We start from the raw sequence: 21720 nt of genomic DNA on the forward strand, positions 1-21720 counted from the left end.
ATCAGTCCTGGAAATAACAGTTGCAACATCAAATAGGGCTTTTCAGAACGTTGACATATGCTATTTAGTTGTTTTAATTAAGACTTCCCTTCTTTTGAGTAAAGAGACTTTTCTGTCCTTTGGGGCTTTTACTGAAAAAGGATGTATGTTTCGTAATAGTCATTGCCAAGTGGTGGTGTTTTAGGTGCTATTTAGATGCTGCTTGAATTCTGTGTCTTTCAAGAATGTTGGCCCAGACTGAAGTCAGGGACGGTTGTATTGTGGGGTTTCCCGGAAGAAATTTGGGTTCTTCTGCTCATCGGTGGCCGGCTTTGTCTCACCTGTCAGATCTCAACCTCATTATTACCTCCTCAGAGAGGATTTTCTGCCCATCCTGAGGAACATCCCTCCTCCACCTTTGTTAGCATCTTATCTGTTTCCTCCTTGGCGCTTATCACAATTCATAATTATTTTGTTTGTTTCCTTGTGTTAGGGTGTCTTCCCTACCAGAATGGAAGCCCCAAAAGATGGGACTCACACGTTTTGTAGAATTGCATTCCTAAAACCTGACATAGTGCCCAGCCCAAGCTAGGTGCTCAACAGATACTGTTGAATAAAATTTTTCTCTTTTCCAAATGAAAGAAGATAAAAAAAAAAAAATACTCATTGCTGCCATCAAGTAACCAATGAGAAGAGAAACTATTGATCCTGTTCTATTTACGTATCTATCATTTATACATTCTGCTTACTGTTCAATCCATGGATCGACTATAGGGCCTTCTAGGGTCAACGGAGGATTGGGGAGTGGGAATCCTGTTTTTGGCACACCCTCGAACCTCACTGTTTTCTTCATCTGCACATCATGAAAGCAATCCTTCAAGACACCAGCGGGGTGCCCACTGCCCTTGTTCTCCTGTTTTTCTCTCTGCTGGGAAAATTTGCTACTAGGAAGAAATCTGAAATTCATTCCTACTATGATTCTTCATAAAAGTGTTATTAGCACTTAAGCACTAAGATACTTTAACCACAGTAATGAAACACTGGTAGTAGAAATTCTGACCTTATCTGGCACTGGAGGGAGGGAATTTGGAAAGGAGTCTGCAGGGGCCTACAATCCACAGTGTGTTCACTGAACTACCTTCCTCAGTGATGAACCTTTAAAGGGGAGAGGAAGAGAAAATGAGAGCAGATACATGAGGTTGAAATCTTACTTGCTGTAAAATAAGTCCCTTGGCTTTTGCAGTCTGGGTGTAATATAAACTGTTAAATGTTAATAGCTATGTTTATAAAACCGTGAGAGGCACTGCTTCTTTTCTAGGAGAAAAAATGGATCTCAGAGGCTTTTTCCAGTTGGACTCCGCAAGCCCCTGTGGGCTGAGCACCTTGCTCTTGGACAGATGCTCCCTGAGTCCCAACTCTGCCGTCATAAGATGTGTTCTATGATCTTGCAAGCCTCTTCAAATGAGCTTTCCTACCCTGATGAACAGCACTGACCAGGAATTAAGAGAATTCTTCTGTTTGTGTTTCTCAGCCTTTGTTTCTTCCTCTAGGAAATAGGACCCCTGGGGGGAGCGGGGGGAGGGGGTTGGTCAAGTGCTAGGTGGTCCCTTGACCCTTTGTTTGGAGCAAGAGCCATTTCTCCTCATCCAAAATGATGTGATCCCAATCAGGGAGGCCAGTGAGAAGCCTCCACTGTCACGGAAATTTCCCGGGCCTCAGTATCTCTATAGGAACACCAAGACCCATTTCAGAGTCATCCTTGAGGCCTTCACTTGTTTAAAACCTCAGCCTCTTGAGGCCCAGGCCAAGTGTCCTGTTCCATGTCATTTCGTCCTGTGTTTCACTTCCCGGAGCCTGTGGTTCTTAGAATTGATAATAAATGAATTCCCATTTAATTCTATTCCAATTGTTCCCTCTGTGTTAATTTGAGTTAATTTGACCTCAGTTAATTGGACCACCTCAGTTAATTGGTAGATTGTGAGCTCCGTGGGGAAAGTTCTGGAATCATCTCTTGACATCCCAGGTTTTCAGATGCTATGAATTCAACACAATAATGAAAATAATAAAGACAATAATGACAACAATATCAATGATTATAATTTAGTGACAGATATTATTTCCCAGGCATTCTGTTGAACTCTTTACGGTCTCTCATTTAACAACCCAATAAGGTAGATACTACAAAGCTCAATTTACAGATAAGGAAACCAAGGTTCAAAGATTAAGTAGCTTGCTGGAGCCCAGCTGTCAATCAGATGCTGGGATTTTCACCCTTGCAGGCTGGACTCCAAAGCTGTTTGCATTACTGGCTGATGGGTGGGGTCCGAGTGCTTCCCTCCCCCACCAAGTCCGCCATCCTTCTTTGTGGTCGCGGCATGTAAGAGACACCAAAGCGACATGCAGGGCCAAATTTTATTAAGACACACTACACATATCATTTCCTGTTTCATTACTGAAAGTCCCATCATCAAGGATAATCTCATAGGATTTCTAATCCAATAACACCCATTTAACAAAACAAACCCATTTTAGAGATGGAAGGAGAGTCTTCTTGGTTTTGTTTTGGACAGTCTTCATGCCAATGCCAGACAATAGATAAAAAGGTGTCTTCTCTAGGGACCTGGAATGAGCAGTCATTCTTCCCTAAATGGCATCCTCCCCTCCAACTCTCTACCCTCATACTTCTCTCTACCCACCAATAGCCAATAAGCAAAGGGGCCTGGAGATGGGTGAGTGGGGCAGAGGCTGAGCCTACCTCTGAACCTTCACCGTCCTCTGTCTCGAACTCTCACCTACATAGGCCAATGCCACTATAAACAGTGAGGTTCAGTCCCTCTGCCAGGCATCTGGAGGTGAGGGCAGGAAGATACAATTTCCTTTAAGGTTTCCTTTCCTTATTTCAGACTCTCCTCCCCGCCCCCCCACCCTATTGGCACACGTGTGCACACACACACACACACACACACACACACACACATATGCATTTTAAGAAGTAATCATCTCCCTGTAAGTCTCAGTATCCAATTCTGAGCATCCTTTACCTTCATCCAAAATGGCAACCACACATTATGGATGGACTGAACAGAGAAACCAGGCCAGTCCCTGGGAAGGCAGGGCTTTTTCACAGTCTGCAGTCCCCACTGCTTTCTGGCAGTCTCATTAGGAGCACCAGGGAGACATAGGAATTTGTGTGCTCTTAAATGAGGCCCCTGCCAAGAGAGCTGGAGATTCCCTTACTGCTTCCATGCCCCTGCTAAGCCCTCCAGGGAGAGAGAGATCTGGGGGCTCCATAGCTGTCATCACACCTCCTCTTGGCACTCTAAGTTGGCAGTCAGCAAGGGAAATAAATAGGAGGGAAAAATAGTTTTCCAGTATTTTCTCTCTTTTTTTTTCAATTTTATCTTCACAGCAGAATTATTTTTTCCCAACGGGAATCTGAGAAACACAATGCCATCTTTGTTTTAATAAGACCTAGGGAAATTCCACTGGCCTTTGTGGCTGGTGATCTGGTCAGGATCTGAGAGAGGACGACGGCTTCTTGGGCATTCTGGTCGATAAGGTCTTTAGGGGAGCACTGAGTGAACAACCAAGGAAGGGAGGGATGGGATGGTTTCTATTATCAGGTTGAGCTGTAAAAGAGCCGCAGGATGACAGGTGGTGGCAGGGATTCCAGTGGGGCCTGTGTACACAGTCGCTCCCTAGGGGAGTGTGCACCCCCATGGGCTAGTTAGTTGTCACTCTGGCAGAAGTAAAGTTTGCAGCATCACCAAGTGGGACATTTGCCAGAGGTACATACCAAAGCACTTGTAAAGTTGAGGTTGCTGGTCAAGTTCCAAGGGCCTCTTTTTAAGTAAGACTGGATAGAGGGAGGACAGCCAAGGGCAGCCCAAGGCCACCTCATTGTCACTCCAAGGTTTGACCCACAGAGACAACAGATTCAAGAGCGCATCTAATGTAAGGTCCTTGATTCATGCTCTTTATTGGCTAGGAACGTTGGGCTCTTTCTTGCAGGAAGAAGGGTGATCGGGTCAAGGAAGCCATAGGAACTTGGAGAACCCATCTGGTATGTGGCTGGTATGTAGGGAGCCATCTTATCCTTCTGGCTATCCCTCCCAGGCCAGATTTGCCACAGTTCTCTTTTCTTCCTCTACCCCCTTGACTAAAGAATCTGAAAGTCTTCTAGGTACACTGGGTAGAGGATGGGGAAGGGACAGTAGCCTGGGTGGGAAGCCATGTCTCTGCCTGCACTTGCAGAGCCCTGGTCCTACCTTCTGGAATAAATGAGCAATGGCCTTGAGACCCAGAGCCCAAAAGGAGCAGAGCAGATATGAGAATGAGAGATGGGGTCGGTAGGGACACATCTTCCCTCTCTGAGCCTCTTTTGTTCCCACCTGGTCCTGGTTCCCCCACACTGGAGGGTCACACTGATAGGTCATCTGACCTGGCCTTGCTGCTGGCCTTGCTGAGACGGCGCTTGTCGCTCTGGTAACCATGGGGGATGCGGTGGCCTGGAGAGGCTCCATTGGGTACCTCAGGCTTCTGGGCATAACGGATGTGAATGAAACCCTCCCCAGGAATCTGCTCCTGGCCTTGCACTTGCTCAGTGGCCAGGTTGTCTGTGTTCTGCTGGGAAGCCATCTTGTTACTGAAGGGATTGAAGAATTTCCCCCCAGGGCCATTCTCCAGGCACTGATTGAAGTCAGGGGGTGGTGTGCAGTTCTGGACTATGCCGGCAATCGGACCAGGAAGCTGACACTCAGCCGTGCCCTGCCGAGATTTGGCAAAGCGCTGCCTGATCTTCTTCCAGCCCAGGTGGTAGAGCTCAGCCAGGCTGAGGAAGAGGGACAGTGCGGCCACCGCCAGCATAAAGACGATGAAGACATTCTTCTCCGTGGGCCGGGAGACATAACAGTTGACAGGGTGGGGGCAGGGACTCCTGCGGCAGACGTGCAGGGTGTCCAGGAAGATCCCGTAGAGGAGGTACTGGCCCACAATGAAGGCCACCTCCATGGTAGTGCGGATCAGGATGCTGCAGACATAGGTGTTGAGCAGAGTGCCCTGGAGGACAATCCTTCCATTCGCTTCTTCCCAGCAGGACAGCTCTGCCTTCTCGGCCACGGGATACTCGTAAGAGCCAGCACCCCGGACCTCTTTGGCCCTCTCGGCCTCCCGCAGCTTCCGCTTCTCCTGCATGCGCACGGTGTGCATGGCGTGGCCCATGTACACGAGTGACGGCGTGGACACGAAGATGGTCTGCAGCACCCAGTAGCGGATGTGCGAGATGGGGAAGGCTTGGTCGTAGCAGACGTTCTCGCAGCCGGGCTGCTGGGTGTCACACTGGAAGTCCGCCTGCTCGTCCCCCCAGGATGACTCGGCCGCCGTGCCCAGCACCAGCATGCGGAATATGAAGAGGACGGTGAGCCAGACCTTACCGATCACCGTGGAGTGCTTGTGTACCTCCTCCAGGAACTCTCCCAGGAAGCTCCAGTCACCCATTCTGGCTCAGTGGGGGACAGCTACCAGGACTTCTGCAAATGGGGCAGAGAAAGAGAGAAAAAGAGAGGGAGGCTTGCAGAGTCTCGAGGGTCCGGTCATGCTCTGGGATGCCACCGGTCCATGCCAATGTGTTCTTTAAAAAAGGACAACTCAGGAGTCAAATTCACCTAAAAAGCTCTCTCTCTCTCTCTCTCTCTCTCTCTCTCTCTCTCTCTTTTTTTTTCCAGGCCAGCAAAAAATAAAAGGAAAGAGAAGATTAAAAATGGTTGTGTTAGCAAGATTCAAGTGTGATTCCCACACTTGAATGGATCTGGAAATCGACTGAGGAGTGTGTTACGGTGTGGATTTTGTGCTATTACCTTGAGAGAGTCTACTTCAAGAGGTCTGGGGTGGCCCCTGGGATCAGGATTTGCCCCAAGCAGCCCAGGTTGTTCTGAGGCTGGCTGTCCAAGGGCCACGCCTGGAGAAATGCTGGTGAAGCGGAAAACACACAGGACTGGTCTCTGCCATCACGAGGCTGGCCATCTGCCTCACTGAGTCTGCTTCCTTGTCTGTAAAATGGGGATAGACTATAGCTACGTCAGTGTCCTGAGGGTTAAATGAGTTGAGGTATATGACATGTTGGGAATCATAACTCAAATGTTCCATAGGTTTGAACGGCTCTGGGGTGAAAAAGAATTATTCTGGCTCCAGAAGGCAGAACTGGGCGAAGGGGAAGGAGTAGGTGAGGGGCGGCAAGTCTGGCCTCTTAGGATGCATTCTCTAGTCTTCGGACACGGCCCAGCTGTCTTGGGAGGTGGCGAACAAAAACGTGTTGGGTCACACCAGCGAAAAGCACTGCAGATGAGTGCTCGGGTTCGTGCCCACCTGCTATGCCTCAGTGTGGTGCGGCCACTGCAACCATACAGCTCGGCCTATCCTCCCGCGTTCAGAAGGCACCCATGCCCAGACCTGCTCCTCCTCAAATCCAGAATAAATGCCCCAAACAAAACCTTCTCTCGTCAGGCCCTTGCCTGCTTCCTCGGCCTCATTTCCTGTCTGTCCCCATGAGTGCCTTTGGTTCCATATCCTAGAAGATTCCCAGATGCCCTCTTCCCAGCCACATGCCCCCTCACCCCTAGCTGAATCCTATTAACCCTTTAGAACTTTAACCTAGTCAGGGCTCCCTCCAAGCTCCCTGATCCTTCAAGCTGAGCCTCTTCGGCTCCTGTGGTGGCCCTGAGGACACTCAGTTCCCTCCTAGCACTTGCCATCTTGTTTTGTGGTCCTTTGCCTATCTGCGTTCTTCCAGTAGGGGCTCCTTGAGAACAGAGATTGCCTTTTCCTCTGTATCATCATCACCTGGCCCAGAGCCTAGCCTGGAGTGGGTGCTTAGTAAATCTTAGTTGAGTGAATGAAGGAGGGGTGGCAAGCTCTGGTGTTCCCTACCCAAGAGCAAACCAATTCCCTATTCCTTGCCTGCATCCCGGTAGCAGGGTAAAAAGGCCAGATTTCACTTCTCAGTCTCCACTGCAGTGAGATCTGGTCAGCCAGGTATGGGGAGAGTCTAATGTAGAGGGAGTGCTCTAGAAACTGTTTTTCCATTCCCCAGTAAATGGAGGGAACCTTGCTGGAGGTCTCGCCCACCCCCACTACCTCCTGTGTGGACAGGCCTGTGTGAGTCAAGATGTCTGAAGCTGTCCAAAGATTCTCAGAAATGCCAACCAATATCCTGAGGCCTCTGAATCAACCCTTGAATCTCCTACCTCCAGAATTCTTACTTGATGAGTAATAAATGTCCTTATGGCTGAAGCCTCTAAACAATCCTAATCAACAGAGTGATAAAATATTATAATGAAAAAAAAAAAGGAGGGAACCGAACATAAATATTCCCTTCTTGGAAGGACAGAACCTCAGAATCTACTGGCATCTTAGAGATTGCCAAGTTCAAACCCTGACCTTCACATCTTTACTGCCAATGTGCTCCTGGTTCCTATCTGAACATTCTTTATGCATACGAGGGAGGACAGGGTGGGGTGCCATATTTCATGATGCAGTCTCCCTGGACTCCTGAGTTGGGATCTCCTTGACAGAGACCAGCCTCCTGGCCCTGTCTTCTGCCAGGCCTCTGCTGCCCACCCCTGAGAGTCCGCACATGAGTATAAAGGGCTTTATCTCTGTTCCCCTCCATATCAAAGACCCATCCAGGTCTTGAGGCCTTTCCTCTGGCTTGGGATCAGACATCTGCCCTTTCCCTTAGGTGGTGAAGGGTCCCCCCCTCCCTTAGCCTCCAAATGTGGAAAATTGTGGAGCGTTTGCTCAAAAGGAAAATGGCTGATTAGATAAGAGTTTGAATGATCTGTCATCTCTTCTAGGCACGTGCCTAGTGTTCAGCACCTTCAGGGTCATCCACACACGTGCAGGGACCAGGATGTGCTGAGTGTCTGAGAGAGGGGAGGGAGAGAAAGTGGGGCGGGTGGGGGAGACATGGGAAAGGAGAGAAGGGGAGAGGAGGAGCAAAAAGAGGGAAAGGACCAGAGGGAGTTGGGAATGGAAAAGGAAAGACCACGTAGTGGTTACGAGAAGGCAGTTTGGGGGTTAGCTAAGTGGAGTTCAAATCCCTAAATACCACTGAGCTTGGAGAAGCTACTGGATCTGTATCTCAATTGCCCATCTGCAAAATGAGGATACTGTTATTTATCTCATAGAGTGTTATGAGGTGATGTATAAAAAGCACTTAGCACAGTCCTTCCCATATAAAAACTAAAGAATAAAAGGCAGACTTTACTAGCAAGGGAAATGGTAAGAAAGAACAAGAATGGAGAAGGAGGGGGAAGGAGAAGAAAGAAGAGATTTGCATTACAAAGAACAGATGGAAGAGCAGAAGGGGAGAAAGTGAAAGGGAAACAGAAATGGAAATAAAAAAGACACAAAAGGAAAAATAGAAACAAATGTCATATCCTTCCAAAATTTGGGGCAAGTTTTCCAAACTGCCCTCAGTCCCTGAAGACTTTCCCCTTGATCTTTTGTGTCGCTCATTCCTTGCATGTCCCCCAGGAGATCTAAAAATAGTCCTCGGCAAAGAATGTGACGCTTTGGTCTGGTCTGCCAAGAGGCTTGACTGCTGCCCCCCTCACTTGCGGTGCAAGGGATCCCACCTGGAAGAAAGAAAGCGCGGTGGAATAGGAGAAAGACGGTTACATCAGGTAGGCTCCCTCACGGGGAGGGAACAAGAGAAACTAGCTGACGAGGTGGAGGGGTGACGCAGACTCCATGTGCCCTGGAGCCCGCAAACAGGTGACGGGACTGCGCATCTGCGACTTCCTGGATGACTTAGGCGAGGTCAGAGAAACTTAAAACTGCTACCATGTACCAGTTGCTCAGTTTATAATATGAGAGTCAGTTTCCCAGCTACACTGGGTCCCTTTGGGGGGACTCAGCCAAAGAAATATGTAGATTAGATATTCATTGAGTTTACTGGGTGTACAGCATACAAAATGTTTTGTAGATTATTATCCGTTTCTTGGCAGGAAGTGTGTCAGAAGGGGCAAAGGAAGCTGCCCATGCCATGAATAAATTCTATCAAATACAATGGCAATAATACACCTCACTGCTTTAGCTGTGATCTTCACTGGCTTCCTACTGCTTATGAAGTTCAGACCCTTTAACTTCAACTTGAGATCCTCCACAGCACAGCTACATCCTTTTTTCCCATTCTGCTCACATACCCAATACTTAGGCTATACAACTCCCCACTCACAAATGGGGAGTATACATGGCCCACACCTTCTCACCTCTCTTTGTCTTAGCTCCTTTCCTCTCTACCTACGAAGTCCTTCCCTTTCATTCATCCATTTAAATTTTTTTTTAACGTTTATTTATTTTTGAGACAGAGAGAGACAGAGCATGAACGGGGGAGGGGCAGAGAGAGAGGGAGACACAGAATCTGAAGCAGGCTCCAGGCTCTGAGCCGGCAGCCCAGAGCCCGATGCAGGGCTCGAACTCATGGACCGCGAGATAGTGACCTGAGCTGAAGTCGGAGGCTTCACTGACTGAGCCCCCCAGGCGCCCTCATTGATCCATTTAATAGGAGTGGTTACCAGGTATCATACAAGACCCTTAAGACACAGCAGTTAAAAAGACAAATAAGGAGTCCCTGCTTTTACTGAACTTAACTGCCTTCATATCCCTTAATGAAGGGGAGAGACCAAACACATAATTGCAATAAAGCATGATGTGTGTTAACATGAAGAAAGTTTAGTGTGCTCTGGGAACACCTCGGGGGAGTTGGTTCTGGCTTAGGGAGTTGGGGAGGGCCTCGTTAGGTCAGGACCCTCTGAGGAACCCTGGATAATTGAACTCTACAGCCTTTTGCAACTGATACAACCGAAATCCCCAAAGCAAAAGAGATGGTCCCCGGAAGCCAGATGAGAACATCCCAACTCTGTAGTTTCTTCACTCCAAAACCTTCAACATCCTCTCTATGCGTGTCATATCCTGGGACAAAGCAAACATTTGGAAGAGTCACCAGGGAACTTGCTTGGTAACAGTGACATGGTGCTTAGATAAGAGGGAAAGGGCCAAAGGAAGGCTTTTGTGTATAGTGAGCAGGAATCATTTTATTCCCCTACTTTGTGTATTACGTGGCTACAGACAAAATTCAGGTACCTACATTCCCAGTCCAGTGTTAGCATTGTTGCCTTCCTACACAGCCAGTGTTTTCAAAGAAAACCAAATTAGAGCAACCTGGGTTAACATAAGCTCATAGCCAGGACCTTTTCCTATGACTCCACAGATCTAGGTAGAAATGGAGAAGTCTTTCCTCAAATTGATCCCAGCCCTCTTTGATGTCTCCTGAACTCTAAAGACTCTAAATTACTGTTCAGCCTATAGGGTACATTCTTATACGCTGCCTTACACTGATTTTCCAAAATTTTCTATCAGCCACCCCACAAGTACTTTTTTGAGTCCCCACTATGTGCCTACCACTGTTCTGGGTACTGAAAATTATATCTAAGAGAGGGCACTTACTGGGCCCTCAGTGATGTCTGTTGATCCAATAACATCAAGCAAGAGTCCTGCCCTCAAGGATTTAACAGCTTTTCCCTTCAAATGAGTAACAGATTTCTCCAAGTCAAAAGCCCTGTCTTCTACTTTGTATTCTTATTGCATTAGGTTCCCACGTTAGGTAAATAATAAATGCTTTCTTGTTTGTTTATTTTTGGTGTTTTGTTTTGTTGTTTTCTGAGAAGGGGAGGAGCAGAGAGAGGGAGACAGAGGATCCAAAGCTGGCTCCGCACTGACAGCAGAGAGCCCAATGTGGGTCTTGAACCCACAAACCACGAGACCATGACCTGAGCTGAAATCAGACACTTAATCAACGGAGCCACTCAGGTGCCCCCATAATAAATGCTTTCTTAATGATTGAAAAAAAAAATGCTTCATCTAGCAGTAAGATTACAGAGTGATCAAAAGGAGGCTCAAATCTTCCTTAAGTCCAGCAAGAAAAAATAAAACCCTACACAGTTCAAAACATGCTTCTCCTACCTTCTCTTGTTGACTCCAAGAGTGCGGGACCACGTTTGTTTTTTGTTCACAATTGAATACCTTCAGAACATATAGACCCTCAATTTTTATTGCTGAACAGAGGAATCCTCAGAGTCACTTTGTGGGGTGATGACTGTCGCCTCTGTTGTGCAGAGAAGGAGACATCTACAGAAGGTAAAAGACCTGCTTGAAGAGATGAAGACAAATGGAGACAGAACCTAGACCACTGAGTTTCTGGTCCAGTCTGGTGCACACCAGAACGCTTCCCTCCATCTTCCTTCCAAGGGTAGAGCCCATCGATTCTTATGTCTCCTCCTTCAGTACTTCAAAAGCTTCTTCTCACCCTGGGGCAGTGAGTTATTTGAGACTGGACTACCATTTAGTGATAAGGCCTGGGGGCCAGCTTTTGGGCAAACAAGAAAATGTGTATGATGCTCCCTTGATGTGACCAGCACTGGGTGGGGTGCTGAGGGGATTATGGGAAAGTATAATTCAGTTCACCCTCACAATTAGGGCCCCAAAGATCAGTAAGACTCAATGTTGAAGGAACTCACTGTCTGGTGATGGATACAGACACAACCAAACGTGCAAATACACCAGGCTTCCCAGAAGAGGCAACCCTTGAGTAGGAGTTAAGTGGAGGTGACATTTGTGGAGGTGAGGAGGTGGGAGGCATCCCAGACAAAGGCAACCATAGGAACAAATCTACCAAGTGAAAAGCAGCATGGTTTTAGAGGACAATGAGCAGAGCAGGGGAGGTAGAGTCTAAAGAATAGGTGGGAGCAGGTTATGGAGGGCTTTGGAGGCCATGCCTAGGAGTTTAGAGTAGTTCTCAACCCCTATGATAGACCATGTTTTTCATACATGACTTGCTCCTGTGGGTAGACCCTAATGGGACACAGCCCTCAGATGAGGTGAGGACATAAGGCACGGCACAGTCAATAATCACCCTGATGTCCTTTAGTAGTGGCTGTAGCATAAACTAGGTAGGCTGCAGGTTACAGGTACCACCCAGCACCCTGCTGAAACAGCACCCTGTCTCTCCTGCTCAAGAAGGCATATTGCAAGAGAGCAAGAAGCTACCATGGGGACCCCTTGAAAATTCTCTTCCTTCTATTGATTCTAATCCTGTTGTGTGGAGCCACACATAACAGTTGCCTTCTCATTTCTGTGCCCCCACCCCAACACCAAGTCAGAAGCTGGGCTTCAGACTGAACTGTAAAGTCACTGGGGTTTCAAACACGTAATGAGAATGATGTGCTCTATTGGCTGTGTGTTATCTCTCCAACTCAGCCCTGAGGTCCTTGAAGAAAAGGCCCATATCTGTTCATCATTGTATCCTCCCGCTAAAATCCCCCCTACCCACTCTTTCCTCTTAGTGCTTGACATTGTGCCTTGCACCTGATAGGTTAATTCGAGTACTTTTAAAAATCAACCATAGTGAATACATTACAGCATTCAGCTCACTTGAAATACCTGATGCCAGTAGAGGGACTCCCTGGGAGGGTGACCTTGGGGCACCTGCACAATGGCTGTGGTGACCAGAACACCAGGGAGACAGCAGCCCCTGAGCCTTCCTTCTGTCTGTTGGTGACAGAGCCCTCTGCTTAGCTGAGAGCAGGACTGGATGTACCTGCTCACCATGGACTGTTGCTTCTCCATTTCCTCCCCACAGATCACTGGGGAAGCTCACCCAAGTTTGTCAAAATTAGATTATAAGACCACTCTGCAGAGCCTGAGTCTAATTCTGGACAACGACACATGTTCGGGGCATTATCTGACAGATCTCTTGTTCTCAATAAAGGTTGTTATTCATGGTAATAATAACAGCACTCTGGCCCATGCTATAATTCCGCTCACCAAACAGTGGAATGTGGCACAGAGCAGGGCTGACTTGTTTCCCAATGAAGAGAATTCTGTTGTAAAAGGACCCACGGGGCCTCACTTAAAGGGTCCTTGGACATAATACCACATCAGTGCAGCTCAGTTCAGACAATGTTTATGGGACTCCTGTGCTGTGCCGACATCAAGGGTGGCTTTATAAAGTAAAGCACCAAGCATGACCATCATCTCAAAACCCTTTTGTCCCTTATTCATTAGTGCACGTCTTTGTGATTTCCCCTTCCTCCCCCTCCACAGTTTCTCACTAAAATGCAGAGATACAGGGAGGATTGCATAAGAAAGTGGTCTTGATCTTCAGCCAGATCAGCAATCTTTATTACCCTTGGAGATGCTCAGCTCCATTTTCTAGTTTACCTCAAGTGACACAACAATCAAACTTTCAGTCTAGGCGATGATGATTATAATAACATAAAGCTACTGAGACCTTTCTATGTGCCGGACATTTTGCAAGTTTCTTGACATGCGTTTTCTCATTTGATTGTCCCAACAACTTGGGCAAGTGGGGATTATCCCCCTCCCTTTTATCCGGGCTGGGGGAGGTTGGCTGAGCAAGGTCACTTGAGGAAGACTGGCCAGTAAGCAGAGGAGTTGACACCAAAACCAGCTCTGGCCTTGTCTGACAGCAATACCCCTGCCTGTCTTCACAACTGTGCTGGATTCTATCTAATCACCTAGAGTTCCTTTCTCCAAAAATCCTTACCAGTCAGAGGCTGGCCACTTTTACATAAGGTGAGCGCTGCAGGGATGTTTTCAAAGTGATTATTAGAATTGGGAGTTGAGGGGCGCCTGGGTGGCTCAGTCGGTTAAGCGGCTGACTTCGGCTCAGGTCATGATCTCGCGGTCCGTGAGTTCGAGCCCCGCGTCGGGCTCTGTGCTGACAGCTCAGAGCCTGGAGCCTGTTTCAGATTCTGTGTCTCCCTCTCTCTGACCCTCCCCTGTTCATGCTCTGTCTCTCCCTCTCTCTCAAAAATAAATTAAAAAAAGAACGTTTAAAAAAAAAATAGAATCTGGAGTTGAGTTCTAAGTGCTTGGGGGTAATTCTCACATTTAGAATTTCCACTGTTTTCCTGACTTAGGTTTGGGGCAGCCTCTTCAGCCTCCGGGGAAATAACCATGTGGGTAATACAGCTACAGCTATTGAGCTGGGCAGTGTGGGCAACCTTTTCAGAAGTCTGGGGCAGGGGGCTTACACCCCTGAAGCTTGATCACTAACGAGGAGGGAGGGAGACAGAGATGAGAGAGAAGAAGGAGACAGATGGAGGAGATGAAGTGTCACTTTAATTTCCCTTCGACTCCCGCCAATGGCAGATAATTAACCGCTCTCTCCATTTCATTATTTTCATTCTAACAAGGACAGAGTGGGTCGCTCAGAAACACTCTACTGGCAGACAGTTGTTTCAAAGCCACGGGGGTGGAAGGGAGCAGGCAAAGTGGGGAAGGAGAATTATGCCGGGATAAGTAATTTTCTTCTTAAACTGTTAGAAGAAGAAATATTTGTAAGAGGTGGATGGGAGGTAGTGGCAAAGGGAGACATTCAATTACAATGAAATATTGGAGGTCCTTATTAATTACCCCCAAAAGGTTGATTAAAACCTATGCAGGTATTAATGAAAATTGAATTTATGGGATGCTTACATTTCTTTATTATTTCCACCATCTTGTCATAGATTCATATAATACAGTAGAGCCGAAAGGAATCTAGACATCAATCAAAACCAATCCCTTATTTTTATACCAGCTGAAGACCAGGTTCCAGGAAAGTTCAGAATAGCGATAACAGGTACCACTCAGTTGAGAGTTTTCCACGTGTGAAGCATTTTACAACTATACCTTTAGCCCTTCTGTTAACTCTGGTAGGAAAGTAGCTATGATCCCATTTTACAGCTGAGAAAACTGAGGCTCAGAGGTCAAGTGACTTGTACAAAGTCACACCAGTAGCAAATGCTGCCTAAGGGACTTGGCAGCTGGTCTGCCTGACTCAAAGCCTACCGTCGCTCTGTGTCTCTCAAAGGGAAAGCAAAGCAAAGAGGCCCCCAGCACTGACAGCTGGTGACAAACCTATGACCAGAACTCTATCTAGTCTCTTAACTCCCTGAGCAGGGCTCTTCCCACTTTCCCAGAAGAGGCTCAGGGTTTTTGCTGTTAGCCTCTGGCTTATTGGCTGGCCAGCCCTTGCATATGCTGTTCCTAGAATGAACGATTCCATCGAAGCCCTCGGCCCCCAGTTCTCAGGATTCCCAGACTCTTCAGCATCTGCCACCATTTGGCCAGAATTCACATATAGAAAGTTATTTCCTTTTTTAGCCACTAAGTGCTCTTGGCTGCAGCAGTGTCTACTGCCGGGTTTTCGGCCGGCCAAACAACAGGCTTTGGTGCTCCATTGATGTCAAATCGTGACAAGAACAGCGGAAACAAAAATAGGTAGTGGGCCTCACGTTTCCTGCGAAATGGTGGGATTCGAACCCTGCCTCCACGCTCCAGTTGTGAGCCCTTAGGCAAGCCACTCAGCCTCCCGGTTTCCTCCTCATCTGAAAAAAGGGACTGTTTCCTTCTGGGGGTTAAACAATACGTGGATGTGTGGAGGCCCCTAGAACAGTATCTGGCACATAGTAGGCCCTCGGGAAGGTGAGGCCCTTTTCTTCGTTTCTGACGTGTCCAGTAAGAACTCCCCTCTGGCATGACCCAACTAGTCAACCTGACACAGACTTTGGCAGTGCAGCCGGCCGGTTACAGTGATTCACAGGGACCCTCATTGTAGCACCGGGTGGGGAAGGTGACCGTCAGAGGCGAGGAAAACATGGGCGATGGGAAGGATACTCATTTCACTGTAAGTTAACTATTTCACTGGGTGTGCAGACCCTGGGGGACAAGCATGGAGAAGAAGGGAGGTACAGGGCCCCACTCAGATCAGGCCTCTCTCATTCTTGAAATAGGTCCGGCCTGCCTCCAGACTTTTCTCTTAAGTCAAGCCTTTGGGTCTAGGGATGGACTCCATTGGAGGTCACATTACAAAACGTGTGCTTCATGTAATTCCTGCCTTCTGAGAAACTGCAGCACTTTTGGATCTGCTCACCAACCAAGCCAAAGACACATCCACAGGGTAGGTTTGAAGCTGGCTCAGTTCTACTTGGAAGGGAAATAAATAGGTGATAGTCTATTCTGCGGCCTGAGGGAAGGGCCATCCCGACCCCTCACCAAATCTGCCCTCTTCTGAGGTTCTGAACGATGAAGATGCCAGGTTGGATTAAGGTCCTGGAAGTTATCTCTGAACAAGAGCCTTGAAAGAGGGCCTCTTTTCAATCCCAGCTGTTTCTCTGTGACTCTAGATGAGACGTGTCCCCTCCCTGAGCCTTAGTTCGCTCGTGTAGAGAAGAAAGCAGTTGAGCTGGATGGTTGCTAAGGCCCTTCTAGCTCTAGGTGAGAACATCCGGGGAGTCTGTGACTTGACCAACTGTGATAGTGTGGCAAGTTAGTGGCAGAGCCAGAAGGCAAAGCTAGATTTTCTGACCCCCAGCTTAGAGGTCAGCAAAAGTAGTCCCAGAAAAAAAGTCTGTGGTCATAAAAACCAAGCGGTTCTTCCTCAGAATTATTTGTCAATATGAGCCTTCCCTGTAGAAAGGCTTTTACATAAAATGAGAGGTAGTTCAAAGAAACGGGCTGAGGACCAGGTGATCCGGATTCTACCCTATGGTTCTATTGTTCATTGAGCACTTAATATATAACAGCCATTTTAAATACAGGTTTCCCCCACTATCCAAAAAGGTAGAGGGCTCCTGTGAAACCATCTGTAGGCCAAAATGATGTAAAGCGAAGAAGCAATGACCTTGCCATAAGTATAAATCCTCTTTTGGGGAGTGCCTGGGTGGCTCAGTCAGTTAAGCAGCCAACTTTTGATTTTGGCTCGGGTCATGATCTGAACAGTTTGTGGGTTTGAGCTCCGCATCCGGCTCTATGCTGACAGTGCTGAGCCTGCTTGGGATTCTCTCTCTCTCTCTCTCTCTCTCTCTCTCTCTTTCTCTCTCCCCTTCCCCACTTGCTCTCTCTCTCTCTCTCAAAATAAATAAATAAACTTTAAAAAAATAAACAAATAAACTTAAAAAAATAAATAAATAAACTTAAAGAAAATAAATCCTCTTTCGGATTTCCATCAGTGAAACAGACACTATAATGTAGGTCTCTTGTAAAAGTTGAAGTGGCCTAAAGCAAACTTTCTGGTAGTGGGGGAAATCTGTACATTATTTTATTTAATCTTCATAAAACCTTACAAGGAAGGCATTTATTAACCTCTTAGGCAGATGAAGAAACCGGGGCTCAGAGACATTAAATAATTTTCCCTAGGTCACATAGCTGAAATTCCAGCCCAATGTGACTCTGAGTTAGATAAATTCTACCTTCTCTCTGCGCTGTTTCAATACCTCTGATTCTGAGACCTCCTGACTCCCTTTCCTTATGAACATGAGTGGATTGTTGAAAGCTGATTTTTTTTTTTTGATTTGCTAATATCCAGAAACAAGTGAATCACAAAGTTGACTCAAGCTGTCATTCTCCAAGAACAGCAGCTTCCGACTCGAGACAAGGAGTCAGTTTCTTTTCTAGGAGCCCTGAAGCTTTCCTGGAAAAATGGGCATCTCTTCCCTTCGGTCAGCTTAATCCATGAGCCCACGTTGGGGCCAGCTGGCACAGAGAACTGCTAGAATCCCAGGTGGGGGAGGTCTTCCCTGACACAGGGAGTTAAGCCCGGGCCTTGGGTCTCCCTGGCCCTGAGGACTACGGGTCTCCTGCCGGATCCAGGCAGACAGCCTCCCTGTCCTGCTTCCATCGGTGCGGTGGGATCAGCCAGGCTCCAAGAGGCCAAGCTGCACGGTGGTAGCCCCCCCCCCCCCACCGGCGGCCAGAGCCCAGAACCCTGCACTGCACACCGCCCCGCCCCCGGCGGCCCGCAGAGATGAGGAGGTGCAGGTGGGCAGGTGGGTGTCACTGCCAGAAAACAGGACTGTAGAGATGCTTAAATGGAAGAAGCAGGGAGGCCTGGAGAGAAATGGAAGCTCAGAAAACAGCTGAGGACAGAGTCCGAAGGGGCCGAGGTTGGCATGAGCAGCCTCGGATGTTCTCCCAAGCAAACTGGCCTCACTGCGTCAGCCCTCAGAGGTTACCCTCCTTTCCTAGGCTTCGTTTTCCCCATCAGTCAAAGAAGGTGATGGGACATCTGAGAGACCTCTTCCAGTCCTCATGGCCTAGGACTTTTGGCCAATGGCAGGACAGGGGACAGGAGTGAGGCAGCTAACAGACAAGAACCAGTCTCAGGAGCTCGGCGAGAACGTCCATGGGGTTCAAAGGCAAAGCAGGACAGTATGATTGTGCTCCTGCCATGTCTTTATGAACTTCATGGCTCTGGGTGGGAGTGTGGCCAGAGGGCACCGGTGTGGAAGCCGGGGACACGCCTCCTGGTGTTCTGTGCTCTGCGAGCCGAGCCATGTCAGAGGACTGCTCCTTGGAGGAACAGCCAGGGGAGTAGGCTCTAAACAGCGCTGCCGGCCTGGGGAACCTGCCGGAAGGTGGAAAGTTCAGAGCTGTCCCTAGAGAGCAGTGAATCAGGCTCTTGGGCTGGGCTGGGACTCTGGGGGCATTGGGTGGAAAAGATGAGGGCCCGCTGATAATGAAAGTCAGGCTGGGCTGCCTATAAACACCAGCTCGTGTCCCCGGTGGTGAGCCCACACCAGCTGGAACACGGAGGGGCTGCACCTCCACACGCCGGCTGCTGTCTCCTCTCCAGTTTTGCTGGATTTCTCCTGGGTCTCCTGACTCCCTGTCCAGTGCTCCTCACTCTGTCCTGCCTTTTCTCCGGCCAGTCGGACCCCATGTGCCAGAGCCTTGTGAGACGCCGAGGAGTAAAAACCAGGAATCCCTCCATTATGATGGGACACTGGAAAGGGGCAGTCAAGTTAAAACTGAGCAAGGGCACAGGAAAGATGTAAAACCCTCATGTGAAGCTTTCCTTTTTCAAGATTCCCAGGTGCATTTGAGCCGAAGGAATCATAACCTTGTACAATGTTCCTGCTGAATGGGACCGGAGGGATCATTCTACTTCAGACCCTTCATTTTCTAATGAAGAAACTGAGGCCCAGAAGGGGGAAGTGTCTGGCCCAAAGACACACAGCCACTCAGGGCACGAGAACCCGGGCATCTCGACCCCCAAGTCGGGGTTCTTTTGTCACATGCTCAGAAGAGAGGCCAAGGGGCCCCGCACCCAGGAGGAAAGGGGACCTTCAGTGGGCACCTCCTCCCGCTTCCACTCTGGGGGGCTCACCAGCTTCTCTCCTCCGAGAGCGACAGCGAGTGGCAGGCCAGCAGGGACATGATACTCTGCAGGAAACTAAGCAGGGAATATTTTTAAACCACCCAACATGCCTTAGGGGGGTGGAAATCAAAACACTCCCCTAGATGCTGCTGCGGAAAGCATTTCAAAAAAGATTCCAAGCCTAGAGGAAGCATCGTAAAACAGTGATGGTTTTGGTTTTTAAAGGGCCAATTCCGTCTTAACCAAAGTTCTTGGAGATGGACCGCCGCTCAGCTTGAAAGATGCCCCTGGAGCCACAAGTCCAGACCCAAGGCAAGGGCCCTCCCCTCCCACTTCTAGCACTCCTTATAAATCAAGTGTCATTTATCTGCTGCTTCACAACCTCAGGGGCGCAGGGACTAGCCAGGAGTAGGGGGCAAGCCCCCAGGGACAGAGAAGGAGCTTTGTTGCTCTCCAGCCTGGAACTCAAGGCTCTCCCGTCAAGGGTCGTCTCATCTCTGGAAAGTCCGTCCTTACCTTCTCCTCGTCCTCCTTTCTGGAATGTCCGCGGGCTTCCCGCCCCTGCTCCTGGCCGCCTCCTCCGCCGCCCACCGTTCAGGCTCTCAGCCTGCCAGTTGCGCTCCCACCCCGCTTTTGACTCCCTGTCTGTCGCCCTCCCTCCTCCCACTTCTTCCTACTCTTTCGGTCCCCACCCCCTTCCCCCGGGTCCCTCCCTCCAGGCTCATAATCTGTGCTCACTTCAAAAGTTTTCTTCCTTCTACCTCCCTGCAGCCTGTCCTCACCACCCTCTCCCGAGGAGACTGACAGAGCCCTCCTCCTCCCCCGCTGACCTCCGCTGTCGCTATCACCACAGTCCTGGCACCCCCCCCCCCCCCACTCCCTCTGGCGAGTGACAAGCCGCCTCCCTAGCCTCCACAGAGCCTCCTTGAGCTCCTCCTGGGCATCAGGGGAAGACTGGCACATGGCCCAAGAGATCCCTCTTTTCCATCCTTTTCCCACCACCAGAGAAAAAGAGTGCTGCTTCACGGAACAGGTCTTTTGGGGACCTCCATTCTGTCCTCCTCAGGGAGCTAATCAGCTAGCATAGGAAACGTGGTCTCACAACTCACAGCCACCAGCACCCAGAATAGACACCAAGGGTAACCGAAAAGCTCCAAAGGGCAGGGAGAGGGCACCCCCACTAACCAGGATCATCCTCCTCGCTCCCTCTTCTCTAAAGAGACGAGAGCACCGTCCATGTGCCCAATGCTGGGCTAGAGTATGTATATATATATTCCATTTTTATTTTGCTAATCATTCCAGTTTCCAGTTCTACAAGGTAGACATTCCTACACTTGAGGAAACCCAATCGTGGTGACCCAGTGGGTTAGTTAGTGCTAGAATGGGGGTCAGAAGTTTTAGCCAATGCCCAAATTCACCTCTGTGCTCCTCCCACAAAAGCATACAGGTCTCCCAGTTGGACTCCAGTGGATGGAAGCTTATCTCTTGTTAGATCATGCTTCACAGGGGAGCAAATTCAAAAACTGAGAGTTTTCTCTCCCCTTAATCTCCCCTCATTCCCAACTCCTCAATTCCTCAACTTAATTTAAGCACGGGGCCATGGGCCCAGTCGTAGTGCGATAAACATCAATGACAGAGGTTGCTGTGAGTGGACTGAACCCAGACAAAGCAATGACCAAGAGCCCACAGGTTGTGACAGCGAGAGGAAAACCCAGAGATTATCTGGAACAGCCAGGGAAACTGAGGCTCAAAGAGCAGAGACCACGTGTCAGTGTCACACACAGGAAAGTAGGTGGCAGAGGCAGGACCAGAACCCAGATCCGTTCCTTGGCTCCCTCTTATTGCCATCACACCTAGCGCTGCTCATGCACATGCCAACATTTTGCAAAAATTGTTTGTTTCTTTAGTGGGTGATGTTTTTCATGGGTGAATAAGCTTAGGACCAGCAAGAGGGGGAAGAACATGGGGCCAAATTTCCTAGGGAGGCAGCAGCCCTATTGGAACTAAATTCTGGATTCTGGATTCCTTAGTCAGAGTTCCACTCTTTTTTTCCTATGTAGCAGATTCCAAGGCCAGCCCGTCCGGGTTTGAACCATGGCTCTCCTGCTCACTAGCTATGTAACACCGAGCAAGTTAATTTAACCTCTGTGCATCTCGGTTTTATAAATTGGAGATAATAATAATTACCCCCTCAGGTTGTTGTGAGGACTAATGAGTATGCGTAAAGCACTTAGGACAGTATCTAGAGCACTTAAGTGCTGTGGATGCGACTGCACAATCAATACAATACAATACCAGTCTCCTCCTGCCTGTACAGCCATTTACCATGGCTGGGCCACACTCCTAGGATAGAATTCAGCATGTGAAACCATAGAGAGCCCTAGCGATACCGGTTTCTTCTCCACAACAGAGATTATCCGTCTACTATGGCTTTGTCCTCATAGCCCAGCCAGTCTGGGGGCTCCTGGAAACCCCTTATTATATCTATCCAGGAAATGGGCCAGTCAAAGAACACATAA

At 48.6% G+C, this 21720-nt stretch overlaps 1 protein-coding gene across 1 annotated transcript; it reads right to left on the reverse strand.

Annotated features, from left to right (window-relative positions):
• Window positions 1-2377: 2377 nt before the first annotated feature.
• GJA5 (gap junction protein alpha 5) lies at window positions 2378-19839 on the reverse strand. Its single transcript, XM_007092571.3, has 2 exons — window positions 19718-19839; window positions 2378-5507 (listed from the first exon to the last, which is right to left on the reverse strand). The coding sequence occupies exon 2, from the start codon at window positions 5473-5475 to the stop codon at window positions 4399-4401; it is 1077 nt and encodes a 358-aa protein (XP_007092633.1). The 5' UTR covers window positions 5476-5507; window positions 19718-19839; the 3' UTR covers window positions 2378-4398.
• Between the last annotated feature and the right edge of the window lie 1881 nt (window positions 19840-21720).

Source organism: Panthera tigris, chromosome C1 (assembly GCF_018350195.1).
Source record: "Panthera tigris isolate Pti1 chromosome C1, P.tigris_Pti1_mat1.1, whole genome shotgun sequence".
Lineage (NCBI taxonomy): Eukaryota > Metazoa > Chordata > Mammalia > Carnivora > Felidae > Panthera > Panthera tigris.